General features: G+C 48.2%; 1 protein-coding gene across 6 annotated transcripts in view; it reads right to left on the reverse strand.

Annotated features, from left to right (window-relative positions):
* EML5 (EMAP like 5) overlaps nucleotides 1–14,332 on the reverse strand; it is a 183,841-nt gene that overhangs the window by 104,317 nt on the left and 65,192 nt on the right. For all 6 annotated transcript variants that reach the window (XM_040333173.1, XM_040333172.1, XM_040333171.1 and 3 more), the window contains exons 5-6: nucleotides 8,933–9,118; nucleotides 7,970–8,105 (exon numbers count right to left, since the gene is read on the reverse strand). In XM_040333173.1, the coding sequence (XP_040189107.1) occupies nucleotides 7,970–8,105; nucleotides 8,933–9,118 (322 nt within the window). The remainder of the gene's footprint in view (nucleotides 1–7,969; nucleotides 8,106–8,932; nucleotides 9,119–14,332) is intronic.

Genomic DNA, 14,332 nt, shown 5'->3' on the forward strand with positions numbered 1-14,332 from the left:
GGCCTATATAAAATCGATGCGAGCCCCGCACCCGGCATTACAGCGGGAAGAAGCAACGTGTCAACATCGGAAGAAAAGAAGAAGGCAGAAGACAACAAAGAAGAGCGGGCTGCGCCGCTGCTAGTAATTGAGCCAACACGAAGATAGCGGCGACCAGCCCTGAAGGAGAAGGCACCGGAGAGCGAGCGGGAGAAGAACCCAGGGAGCACCGAGACGACAGCGGAGAAGATGGAAGAAGACCCCCGGAGAGCGGAGAAGACCCCGGGAGAGCGGAGAAGATGGAAGAAGACCCCCGAAGAGTGGAGAAGACCCCCGGAGAGCGGAGAAGATCCCGGGAGAGTGGAGAAGATGGAAGAAGACCCCCGAAGAGTGGAGAAGACCCCCGGAGAGCAGAGAAGACCCCGGGAGAGCAGAGAAGACCCCGGGAGAGCGGAGAAGACCCCGGGAGAGCGGAGAAGACCCCGGGAGAGCGGAGAAGATGGAAGAAGACCCCCGAAGAGTGGAGAAGACCCCCGGAGAGCGGAGAAGACCCCCGGAGAGCGGAGAAGACCCCCGGAGAGCGGAGAAAACCCCCGGAGAGCTGAGAAAACCCCCGGAGAGCTAAGAAAACCCCCGGAGAGCTGAGAAAACCCCCGGAGAGCTGAGAAAACCCCCAGAGAGCTAAGAAGACCGGGGAGAGCGGAGAAGACCCCCGGAGCAGACTAATAAATTATTTTAAAACCCTGTGTCGTGTGTTTATTTTCTTTTACACTTTGCCTCCAGGTGAATGGGTAGGGGTACGATGTACCCCATATTCATTCACCTAAAGTGGGGGGCCGGTATCTGGGGGCCCCCTTATTAAAGGGAGCTCCCAGATTCCGACAAGCCCCCCGCCCGCAGACCCCGACAACCAACGCCCAGGGTTGTCGGGAAGAGGCCCTGTCCTTATCAACATGGGGACAGGGTGCTCTGGGGTGGGGGGGCCTAGCACCTAACCCCCCCCATGTTGAGGGCATGCAGCCTGGTACGGCTCGGGGGGGGGGGCGCTCGCTCGTCCCCACTCCTTTCCTGACCGGCCGGGCAGCGTGCTTTGGATACGGGTCTGGGATGGATTGTGGGGGCAACCCAAAAATTGGCCTTTATTACCTTTTTTTTTGCTTTAACGGTTTTATTTTGAATATTTGGATTGTTACTTAATCATGACTGTTTTTTTTTTTTTTTCTAAAAGCTTACACTGTATAATGTTTAATAATAAAATTCATCCTATTTAATGATAATATTTAATAATAATAATGTATTATCATTAACCCTAACTACAACTCCTAATCCTAACCCCAACCAAACCCTAACTCTAACCCCTTACCCTAACAAAAATAATAATAACATTTAAAATAATAAATAATAAATAATAATAATAATAATAATAATAATAATAATAACAACAACAACGATGCAACAGATAGTGTTTTCCTCGATCGGCTAATTTAAAGACGCCAAAGCCCAAAAACGCAGAATAAAAAACACTCAAAAAGAGCCGTAACAATGCTCAAAAGGCGCTATGTTTAGATGTAAATGCAGCTTAAAAATTGGTCTTTATTACCTTTTATTTTTCTTTAATGGTTTCAGTTTGAATATTTAGATTGTTACTTAATGACAATTTTTTTTTTCTAAAAGCTTACACTGTATAATGTTTAATAATAAAATGAATGGTATTTAACAATCAGCACACACTGCCAAGGCTCTAAAAATCCAACCAAATAGCTGTTTTAGTAATCCAGCAATTTAAAATGCGTCCGGTGAGCTCCAGCCTGTGAAACGCGTCACACTTGCATTTTGGGCAGGAAAACAGTAATCTTTATTACCTGTCTCTGCTGGTTATTGCGTCTCATCAGATCTCACCATCTGTAGCACAGCATAAAATTGGGTCAGCAGAGATAGATAATTGGGTTCTGCAGGCTCAGACGGCCAATTTTCCCTTCACCGGCTGGAAACCAACGGCCGAAATGGCTGCGTTTGCGTCTCCGCCAACTGCTGGGCTGGGAAAAGAATAGTGTGAGCCGATTGGAGGTTTGTTGACCATTGTACGCGGATTACAGACCCGGACAGGGACACAGACAGGCTGGAATAAGTCTCCAATCACCTAACTGCCGATCAGCTCAACAAACTTACTCCTAACTTCTTCATAACCAACATCTGCCCAAATATGGAGGACTATGGGGGAGAAGAATTGAGATTTTTTTTCCATTTTCCCGGAATTTCGGCAAAAATACATTTTCTGCAGAAGATTTTGCCATTTAATGAAATGCACTAGAGACAATATGAAGCTTTGACCTTTATACTGCGTTCTGCGATCCACCGACCAAAATCTGGTCAGGGTACCAAAAACCAAATACAAGTCCAAAGGAGAAAGAAGGTTTGCTTTTCAGGGTCCTAGACTATGGAACGCTTTACCAACCAGCATTCGGTTGGAGGAAAACCACCTGACTTTCAGAAGACAGATCAAAACTCTGCTCTTTTGATGTCATGAGACACGAACAACTAGCGCCCAGAAGCGATTCAGTTTGCATGCGCCGCGCTTTATAAGTTTTTCATTCATTCATACTGCCACCGACATATGTCTTACGTCGGGACAGTGTAGTGGGGGGGGGGGGTTATACACCCCCCCAGGTGCTACTTTCTGGGCTACAAATGTCCCACCTGCAGGCTGTGAATCCACTTGCCAGATGTTGCCGTGTGTAGGGGAGGGAGAGCAGCGAACGTTTATTCACGGATCTTCTCTAGCTGCAAAGAACTTAAAAGCAGTGTGTATAATGTCACTTCCGGCTTCAGGTGTCACTTCCCCTGGCCGCTGTGGCCAGGGAAGAAGCCAACGGAGGGCAATCTGTGCTATTTTAGCCTTAGTGGAGGGAGATGAGATAAAGGATCTAATAGATATCTCATTAAAGAGGACCTTTCACAAAGACATTATTGACATATAGGCAGGGCTTTTTTTTTGATCAGAGAATAGGTGCAGGAACTCCCGCTAAGTCTTGTGTCTTCTTCCCCAACCACCTCTGAGCATTGACCCTTGGTTCCCTTCCTACCCACCTCCGAGCACACACCCTTGGTTGCCTTCCTACCCACCTCCTAACACTGACCCTTGGTTCCATTCCTACCCACCTCTGAGCACAAACCCTTGGTTCCCTTCCTACCCACCTCCTAACATTGTCCCTTGGTTCCATCCCTACCCACCTCCGAGCACACACCCTTGGTTCCCTTCCTTCCCACCTCCTAACACTGACCCTTGGTTCCATCCCTACCCACCTCTGAGCACAAACCCTTGGTTGCCTTCCTATCCACCTCCTAACATTGTCCCTTGGTTCCGTCCCTACCCACCTCTGAGCACAAACTCTTGGTTTTCATCCCTACCCACCTATGAGCACTGACCCTTGGTTCCATCCCTACCCACCTCCTAACATTGTCCCTTGGTTCCGTTCCTACCCACCTCTGAGCACTGACCCTTGGTTCCATCCCTACCCACCTCCTAACATTGTCCCTTGGTTCCGTTCCTACCCACCTCTGAGCACAAACAATTGGTTCCATCCCTACTCACCTTCTAACACTGACCCTTGGTTCCATCCCTACCCACCTCCTTACACTGTCCCTTGGTTCCGTCCCTACCCACTTCTAAACACAGACCCTTGTTCCGTCTCTACCCATCTCTGAGCACTGACCCTTGGTTCCATCCCTACCCACCTCCTAACATTGTCCCTTGGTTCCGTTCCTACCAACTTCTAAGCACAGACCCTTGGTTCCGTCCCTACCCACCTCTGAGCACTGACCCTTGGTTCCATCCCTACCCACCTCCTAACATTGTCCCTTGGTTCCGTCCCTACCCACTTCTGAGCACAGACCCTTGGTTCCGTCCCTACCCACCTCTGAGCACTGACCCTTGGTTCCATCCCTACCCACCTCCTAACATTGTCCCTTGGTTCCGTTCCTACCCACCTCTGAGCACAAACAATTGGTTCCATCCCTACTCACCTTCCAACACTGACCCTTGGTTCCATCCCTACCCACCTCCTTACACTGTCCCTTGGTTCCGTCCCTACCCACTTCTAAACACAGACCCTTGTTCCGTCTCTACCCATCTCTGAGCACTGACCCTTGGTTCCATCCCTACCCACCTCCTAACATTGTCCCTTGGTTCCGTTCCTACCAACTTCTAAGCACAGACCCTTGGTTCCGTCCCTACCCACCTCTGAGCACTGACCCTTGGTTCCATCCCTACCCACCTCCTAACATTGTCCCTTGGTTCCGTTCCTACCCACTTCTGAGCACAGACCCTTGGTTCCGTCCCTACCCACCTCTTAGCACAGACCCTTGGTTCCGTCCCTACCCACCTCTGAGCACAGACCCTTGGTTCCCTTCCTATCCACATCTGAGCACTGACCCTTGGTTCCATCCCTACCCACCTCCTAACATTGTCCCTTGGTTCCGTTCCTACCCACCTCTGAGCACAAACCATTGGTTCCATCCCTACTCACCTCCTAACACTGACCCTTGATTCCATCCCTACCCACCTCCTTACACTGTCCCTTGGTTCCGTCCCTACCCACCTCTGAGCACAAACTGCCGATTCCGTCCCTACCCACTTCTGAGCACAGACCCTTGTTCTGTCTCTACCCATCTCTGAGCACTGACCCTTGGTTCCATCCTTACCCACCTCCTAACATTGTCCCTTGGTTTCGTTCCTACCCACCTCTGAGCACAGACCCTTGGTTCCGTCCCTACCCACCTCCGAGCACAAACCCTTGGTTCCATCCCTACCCACCTCCGAGCACAAAACCTTGGTTCCATCCCTACCCACCTCCGAGCACAAACTCCCGATTCCGTCCCTACCCACATCTGAGCACAGACCCTTGGTTCCGTCTCTACCCATCTCTGAGCACTGACCCTTGGTTCCATCCCTACCCACCTCCTAACATTGTCCCTTGGTTCCGTTCCTACCCACCTCTGAGCACAAACCCTTGGTTCCGTCTCTACCCACCTCCGAGCACAAACCCTTGGTTCCGTCCCTACCCACCTCTGAGCACAGACCCTCGGTTCCCCCCTCTGCCCAGCTCACAGTACGGCGCCTTTTAAAGAATATAGAGCCAAGTATCATTTTGTAGTGCCAAGTTATCTAAAATGAATTTGGTGATAACAAGAAAACCAGTAATAATCTAATCTGCAGGCCTAAAATAATGTGCACAAAAAAAAGATGCGAAAACAGCTCTGGCAGCAAAGGGGTTAAACTTCTTCTGAAGGTTTTCAGCCATCCTGGACCTGTCCTTATGTGCCAAAAAAATTCCCTTTCATTGGAGGTGAAGACGGCAACGCTGGTGTAGACACGGTTGTCGCATTTTACCCACGGTTCTAGATAATTCTAGCTACAGTCCCATAGACTTCCTATTGGGTTGCACATTTGTGCCGCATCTTCTGAATGCGCATGAAAGACGCAGCATGTTGTGCTTTCAGAAAATGCACCAAAAACATGGAACATAATAGAAAGTCTATGGAACCCGTGGCTTAAATAGCAGGTTTTACAGAGCGCACGAAACCCGCTGATGCACAAGCAGTGCGGCCAAAACGCAGCGCAGCAGTGAGAAACCGGCCTAATTGAAAAAAAAAAAAACGAACCTAACCCTAATTACTTCCCGCCCACGCTATAGCCGAAAGACGGGAACAGCGTGGGCCTTAATTGCCGGCATGGCATCCATGCGGGGCGCGCTCTGTGATCAGTGAGTCTGAGACACGGCTGATCGGAGTAAGGGGTCGATCCTGGCCACTTACCACGTGATCAGCTGTCAGCCAATGGACGGCTGATCACGTGATGTAAAGAGAAGAGGGGGGGGGGGGACTTCAGTTCCTCACACAGAGAGACGTGACTGTATTTTCTGTGCCCACCATGCCACCTACCAGTGCCACCTATCAGTACCCACCAGTACCACCTACCAGTGCCACCCATCAATGCCCATCAGTGTCTCATAATCAGTGCTGCCTATCAGTGTCACCTACCAGTGCCCATCAGTGCCACCCATCAGTGATCAGTGCCCTTCAGTGCCACCTCTCAGTGTTTATCAGTGCCACTTATCAGTGACCACCAGTGTCGCCTATCAGTGACCACCAGTGTCGCCTATCAGTGACCACCAGTGTCGCCTATCAGTGACCACCAGTGTCGCCTATCAGTGACCACCAGTGTCGCCTATCAGTGACCACCAGTGTCGCCTATCAGTGACCACCAGTGCCGCCTATCAGTGACCACCAGTGTCGCCTATCAGTGACCACCAGTGTCGCCTATCAGTGACCACCAGTGTCGCCTATCAGTGACCACCAGTGTCGCCTATCAGTGACCACCAGTGACCACCAGTGTCGCCCATCAGTGACCACCAGTGTCGCCCATCAGTGACCACCAGTGTCGCCCATCAGTGACCACCAGTGTCGCCCATCAGTGACCACCAGTGTTGCCTATTAATGCCCATCAGTGCCTATCAGTGCAGCCCATCAGTTCACACTACTTTACCACATGTACCTGCTGCAAAACAGTTTATACATGTTTTTTAATCAATATCTAAATAAAATATATTTTCTTTTATTTATATATCTTTTTAGTTCTATCACCTTAAAAATTCCATAATACCTCAAATACACTTTCAAGATTACGTAGAACCCCCAAACATTATATATATTTTAGCAGGGACCCTAGAGAATAAAATGGCGACCGTTGCAATATTTTATGTCGCACTGTATTTGTGCAGCGGTCTTTCATACGGAATTGTTTTGACCAAAATACACTTTAACCCGCTTGCCGACCCCACATATACTTCTGCAGAATGGCACAGGCAGGCAAAAGGATATATATATATAGATATATATATATATATATATATATATATATATATATATACACACATATATATATATATATATATATATATATATATATATATATATATATATATATATATATATATATATATATATATATATGAGATATATTATATACATATACATACACACACACGTATCCCCTTTAAGAAGCGGCATTGTAGGCGGGCGTGCCCACCACAAGCTCTGTGACTGCGACCGCGGTTTCCCCAGTCAAGCATTTCCCCAGTCTTCCTAGTGACAGGACACTGATCACAGCTCCCTGTAATCGGGAGCAGTGATCAGTGCCATGTCACACACAGCCCATCCCCCCTACAGCTAGAAGCACTCCCTGGGCACACTTAAAGGATCACTAAAGGAAACATTTTTTTTTGCTAAATAGCTTCCTTTACCTTACTGCAGTACTGGTTTCATGTCCTCATTGTTCGTTTTTGCTTTGAAGTTGCTGTAATTCTGCTGTGATCTCCACACTTCCTGCTTGTCTGGCTCCTTATGAAAAATCTCATGGCAGCTTTTCACTGTGGTCCAAGCTGTGTGTCTAAAACTCCTCAGAACCAATCAGATTCATTTTAAAAACAAAACACTGCCCTGGATTTGTTTGTTTTTGTTCTGTGGGTCTCTTTACTTCACAGAAACATGAAACCAGTTTAAAAGTGAAAGTGAAACTAGAGGCACATTATGATTGAATTTAATCTATTTTTAATCATTTTTAAAAGGAATCAGTTAACTTTTAGGTCTCTATACCCTGTAAACAGTCATTTCAGCAAAAAAAATGTTTTCCTTTAGTGACCCTCTAGTGGTTAACCCCTTCACTGTTAGTGTCATTTTCACAGTAATCAGTGCATTTTTATAGCACCGATCGCTGTAAAAATGACAACGGTCCCAAAAATGTCTCAAAAGTGTCCGATGTGTCCGCCATAATGTCGCAGTCATGATAAAAAAAAAAAGAAATTTTCAATGGGATTTGAACTTTTTGGCAGATAAACAAACAGTCTATTAATACATATTGTATAATAATAACCATGTTCACCATCTATTTCATTGGCATCTTCTCCGATCTGCCAGCCCAGAGCCCCCTTACCTTTGTAGCCTTGGTCGGTTTCCCTGAGATCAATGACTGTGATTGGTTTAAAGTTTAAATCCCACAGACGCACACAGCCGTCCCGGCCTCCGGTGGCAAACCCTTCCTCACAGGCGTTCATACTGAAGATTCCGGCCTGGAAAGAGAGAAACCGTGATTGGTCAGGAGAGGCAGAACTTTGACGGCGCCATTATTTTATTCTCATCCTCCTGGCTTCATTGCTTGGCGAGTCCTTGAACAAGTGTGTGCATATCAGATGTCCCGAGACTTCACTGGCTGCATACTTGTTCTGGGTTTCAGCTCAAACAGCCATCAACAGGGGCCCCTGTTGATGGCTGTTTGAGCCGAAACGCGTCAGATTTTGCATTACCAACCACGCCGGCACAACTGCCTAAGCTACGCCGGATCATCGCGTACGCCGTTAACATAACGTACGCCCAGCCAGACACACGTCCAACGCACAATACGCCGGCTTGTGTTCCCTGGTGCAGACCTGTGCATGTCTGTTGCCGGGTTGCACCTCATTTATGGGGAATAACTTTACGCCGGACGTACAACTTACGCGCATCTCGCGTTGCATGTGTCGGGCACACGCACGTTCGTGAATCGGCATATTTCTCTCATTTGCATGTTTGAATGGCTAATCAATGGGAGCGGCACCATGCGCCTAGCCCATATGTGCGCCTACCCTACTCCGGCGTGTGCAAGTTATGTCGGCGGGGTGTAGCCTGTTTTTAGGCGCATGTTGGTTTGTGAGTTTGCTGCACACATACGCCGGCGCACATTTGCACTTACGTCGGCGTAAGTGTTTTGTGAATCTGGGCCAGAGATTCGAAATCCGACAACTCCATCCGACGCAAAAAAAAAGAAAAGTTTTGACTTTTTTTAAAAACCATTTTAAAATAATTTTCTAAATCACAGTTCTAGAATAATACAAATGGCAGCAGAAACCGCGCTACTCACAGCGTGCGCTCCTTGGATTGTCCGAGCGAGGTTCAGCCCCTTCCACACGTAGATGTCACCGTTCAGCGCTCCGGAATAGGTCACCTCGTCCCTCGCGCCCGCCAGGCACAGTATGGTCTGCAGGTCACCCGTCTTCCCAAACACGCCGCGTTTTGGCGTCAGCGAGTTCCCGCAAAGGCTCCAGAACTGCAAGTCAAGGATAAGGTAGCTTCAGAACAGATGGTCAGACCGGACACACCATATACAGGGTGGGCAGAAGGAGAAAAGAGCTGGCAAAATGGCTAATTCAAAAACAACAAATAAGCTGGTCACAATGTTCAGCAATGTAAAAATAATAATAAAAATATACGGACACTAATTAACCACTTAAGACCCGGACCTTTATGCAGGTAAAAGGACCTGGCCAGTTTTTGCGATTCGCAACTGCGTCGCTTTAACTGACAATTGCGCGGTCGTGCGACGTGGCTCACAAACAAAATTGGCGTCCTTTTTTCCCCACAAATAGAGCTTTATTTTGGTGGTATTTGATCACCTCTGCGGTTTTTATTTTTTGCGCTATAAACAAGAATAGAGCGACAATTTTGAAAAAAAATGCAACATTTTTTACTTTTTGCTATAATAAATATCCACAAAAAATATATAAAAACAATAATTTTTTCCTCAGTTTAGGCCGATACGTATTCTTCTACCTATTTTTGGTAAAAAAAACAAAAAAACGCAATAAGCGTTTATCGATTGGTTTGCGCAAAATTTATAGCGTTTACAAAATAGGGGATAGTTTTATTGCATTTTTATAAAAAAATATTGTTTTACTACTAATGGCGGCGATCAGCGTTTTTTTTTTCGTGACTGCGACATTATGGCGGACACATTGGATAATTTTGACACATTTTTGGGACCATTGTCATTTTCACAGCAAAAAATGCTATAAAAATGCATTGTTTACTGTGAAAATGACAATTGCAGTTTGGGAGTTAACCACAAGGGGGCGCTGAATGGGTTAAGTGTGACCTCATCTGTGGTTCTAACTGTAGGGGGGCGGGGCTGGACGTGTGATGTCATTGATCGTGTTTCCCTATAACAGGGAACACACGATCGATGACGGCGCCACAGTGAAGAACGGGGAAGGTGTGTTTACACACAGCTCTCCCCGTTCTTCAGCTCCGGGGACCGATCGCGGGACTCCAGCGGCGATCGGGTCTGCATGTCAGGGAGCTTGGGACCGGGTCGCGGGGGCGCGCCCGCGAACCACGGCTGGGCACTTGAAGAGGACGTACAGGTACGTGCTTGTGCCCAGCCGTGCCATTCTGCCGACGTATATCTGCAGGAGGCGGTCCTTAAGTGGTTAAAGTGGATGTAAACCCGAGATTTTTTTATTATTATATAGGCTGTATTGGGCACAAGCAACGCTGTATTGGGCACAGGTCACGCTGCATTGGGCACAGGCAACACTGCACGGGGCACAGGTCACGCCGCACGGGGGCACAGGTCACGCCGCACGGGGGCACAGGTCACGCCGCACGGGGGCACAGGTCACGCTGTATGGGGGAACAGGTCACGCTGTATGGGGGAACAGGTCACGCTGTATGGGGGAACAGGTCACGCTGTATGGGGGAACAGGTCACGCTGTATTGGGCACAGGCAACGCTGCACGGGGCACAGGTCACGCCGCACGGGGGCACAGGTCACGCCGCACGGGGGCACAGGTCACGCTGTATGGGGGCACAGGTCACGCTGTATGGGGGCACAGGTCACGCTGTATGGGGGCACAGGTCACGCCGCACGGGGGCACAGGTCACGCTGTATGGGGGAACAGGTCACGCTGCACGGGGCACAGATTACGCTGCATTGGGCACAGGCATTACAAAAACAGATTCAGGAATTAAGAAAGGCAATTCCCTGCAGTGCAGGCGACGAGGAGCGAAGGAGGAGGAGCCCACCGATAGAGCGGCAGCAATCATAGGAGACGTAATCCAATGTGTGCTTATTATAGGACTGAACTCGCCTTTCACCGTAATTCCTCAAAACTTGATAACAAAGCATCTGGCCTCAAGGTAATTACTTTAAGTAAGAACCATTTCCCACTCCAATTAGAGATAAGTGGATTAGAATCCACAAAGCCTCATCTGGAGGAGCAGAACCGCTGAGGAGACACTATGGAGAAACAAATTGTTCCATTATTCCAGGATGAGCGATGGAGAACGCGGGCCGGGGACTGAGACATGTCCCCTTCTGAGAAGATTACACTGTGCTGGGGGGGCTGGCAGAGGCAGGGGACGTATAACAGCCGGACCCATACAACGCTACATACAGCTATATCCAGCGCCGTCTTAAACCATAGGCGGCGCTGATGGGCACTGATAGGCGGCACTGATAGCCACTCATAGGCGGCACTGGGCACTCTTTGGCGGCACTGATGGGCACTCATGGGTGGCACTTATGGGTGGCACTGATGGGTACTTATGGATGGCACAGATGGGCACTGGGCATAGATGGGCACTAAAAGGTGGCACTGATGGACACTGGGTGGCACTGATGGCATTATTACAGTCAATGCCCATGTTGCCAGTCAGTGCCCATTTGTGGGTACTGATTGGCATTGATTGCGTTTATTTTTTTTGTTTTATTTTATTTTTTGTTTGTTTTGTTTTTTTTGCTCCATTTGGCAACCCTGGGGCATTCCCTGGTGGTCCAGTGTTGGCATCCGAGGGGGGGCTGCGCTGATAAACAATCAGCGCGAACCCCCCCCCCTGTCAGGAGAGCCGCCGATCGGCTCTCCTCTACTCGCGTCTGTCAGATGCGAGTGAGGAAGAGCCGATCGACGGCTCTTCCCGTTTACATCGTGATCAGCCGTGATTGGACACGGCTGATTACGTGGTAAAGAGCCTCCGCCGGAGGCTCCTTACCGAGATCGGAGATGCAGGGTGTCAGACTGACACCCCGCATCACCGATCGCCACGCTGCGCGCCCCCACGGGCGTGCGTCGGCATGTAATCCTGCAGGACGTCAATAGACGTCCAGTCAGGATTTCACAACCACTTCCCGGACGTCAATTGACTATTGACCGGGCGGGAACTGGTTAAAGTAGAACTACAGCCAACAATTTTTTTTCATTTTGGATAGAGTAAGGGGAGGGTTATAGCCCCTGTCAGTTTATTTTTTACCAGCCTTGTCCCATTGCAGAGATTTCCCTTCACTTCCTGCCCCATAGCCAAACAGGAAGTGAGAGGAAATCTATGCAAATTCAGGGAATTTATTGCCCCCTCCCCCCAGAACTAGTCTCCCCCACTCGAAAAAGTTCAGGGCAGAAAGGGGTGTGGCCTTGACAGGAGGGGTGGGTCATATTTAAATTAGGGGGGTGCACGAGTTTAGTCAGGCCTAGGGCAGCCCAAAACCTAAATACACGTCTGCACAGGTCTAAATCATTTGGTGGAGGGGGGATTATGGTGTGGGGGGTTGTTTTTCAGGGGTTGGGTTTGGCCCCTTAGTTCCAGTGAAGGGAACTCTTAAGGCGTCAGCATACTAAGACATTTTGGACAATTTCATGCTCCCAACTTTGTGGGAACAGTTTGGGGACGGTCCCTTCCTGTTCCAACGTGACTGCACACCAGTGTACAAAGCAAGGTCCATAAAGACATGGATGAGCGTCTGAGGCAGGGTTTGACAAATTTGCTTGGAATCTAGGAGCCAGCTAAAAAAGTAAGGAGCCAGAAAACGCGCCCCGTCCCGACGAGCTTGCGCGCAGAAGCGAACACATACGTGAGCAGCGCCCGCATATGTAACCGGTGTTCAAACCACACATGTGAGGTATCGCCGCGATTGGTAGAGTGAGAGCAATAATTCTAGCCCTAGACCTCCTCTGTAACTCAAGAGTTTTTAAACGTCGCCTATAGAGATTTTAAAAGGTAAAAGTTTGTAATTTTGAAGTGTGACATGTTGGGTATGAATTTACTCGGCGTAACATTATCTTTCATAATATAAAAAAAAAATGGGGATAACTTTACTGTTGTCTTATTTTTTAATTAAAAAAAGAACATTTTTCCCCAAAAAAGTGCGCTTGTAAGACCGCTGCGCAAATACGGTGTGACAGAAAGTATTGCAACGATCGCAATTTTATTCTCTAGGGTGTTAGGATAAAAAATATATATAATGTTTGGGGGTTCTAATTAGAGGGAAGAAGATGGCAGTGGAAATAGTGAAAAATTACATTAGAATTGCTGTTTAACTTGTAATACCAACGGCCACCACCAGATGGCGCCAGCTCACAAAAAAATAAATATATATATTTTTTTTTTGCCCCCCCTTCCAAGCCAAGTCGCCAGGACCCTATTTCTAGTCGCCATGGCGACCGGGATTTGTCGAGCCCTGGTCTGAGGGATATGGAGAAGAGCGGCGTCTGTCAAATCAACTGTCTCCTTTCTAGCTGTGTTGTCGGACGGCTTTGGAGGGAGGAGGGGCGCCATGTCCAAAGAACCCCGGTTGAGAAAGGCTGGCTTAGGCCGCCTATACGGGATCATTTGATTGTACTTTAAGCAATTTCGATAATCACTTAAGAAATAACAATATTCTGCCTTTCCATCCCCCCGGGGCTGCAGTGAACAGGGCTCCTCTATGTCTCTCTTCGGAAACATTTGGCTTAGGATTCTTCATAGCCGAGTGCAGCCAGCCAAACTTTATAAACTAGGCCAAGTCACGCTTCAGCGACACTTCCACAAGGTTTGTGATCCTCCAATGTGAACGGAACTGGAACGGCACAATCCCCCAAAAAAGATAAGAACTCATCCATTTGTTCCCCCCACAGATCTTCTAATTGATAATCTAATGAGGGAATGAGAAGTTTAATCTATGAAGCAAGTCTTCCGTGTGGCCACATTTAATACTCTACTAAACCCGTTTCAGTCATTTTAGAAAAGCGGCTGTATTTTCAGACATGCAATTGTTTTCCCCCCCTAATGTTTGAAAATGTCATCCTATCCACAATGCCGATTTATGGGTATAATGTTAAAAGTGATCGGTACAAATGGCCAGATAGTTTGACATACACGTTGAATGTTTATTGAATAAAATACAGCCAAACACGTTTCGGGAGAAGGCCTTTGCTTCTTCAGGGCTTCAACAAAATGGCAAATATCATGCTGACCATTTGTACTAGGGATGTCCCGATACCGATACCAGTATCGGTACCTATACCAAGCATTTCCCTGAGTACTTGAGATGCCTCACCCGATACCTGGGCAGTCAGGGTGATCGGTGCAGCAGGGGAGTCATGAAAGCCCCAAGGCGGGAGAGTTCAGTAGAGGTGATTAGGATTGCGAAATAAGATGGCAAGTCTTCTTCGTGCTGTCTTCTCCCCCCGTGCTCCCTTCTCCCCTCCCGTGCTCCGTGTGCTGCCTTCTTCCC

The sequence above is a fragment of the Rana temporaria genome, chromosome 13 (assembly GCF_905171775.1).
Source record: "Rana temporaria chromosome 13, aRanTem1.1, whole genome shotgun sequence".
Taxonomy (NCBI): domain Eukaryota; kingdom Metazoa; phylum Chordata; class Amphibia; order Anura; family Ranidae; genus Rana; species Rana temporaria.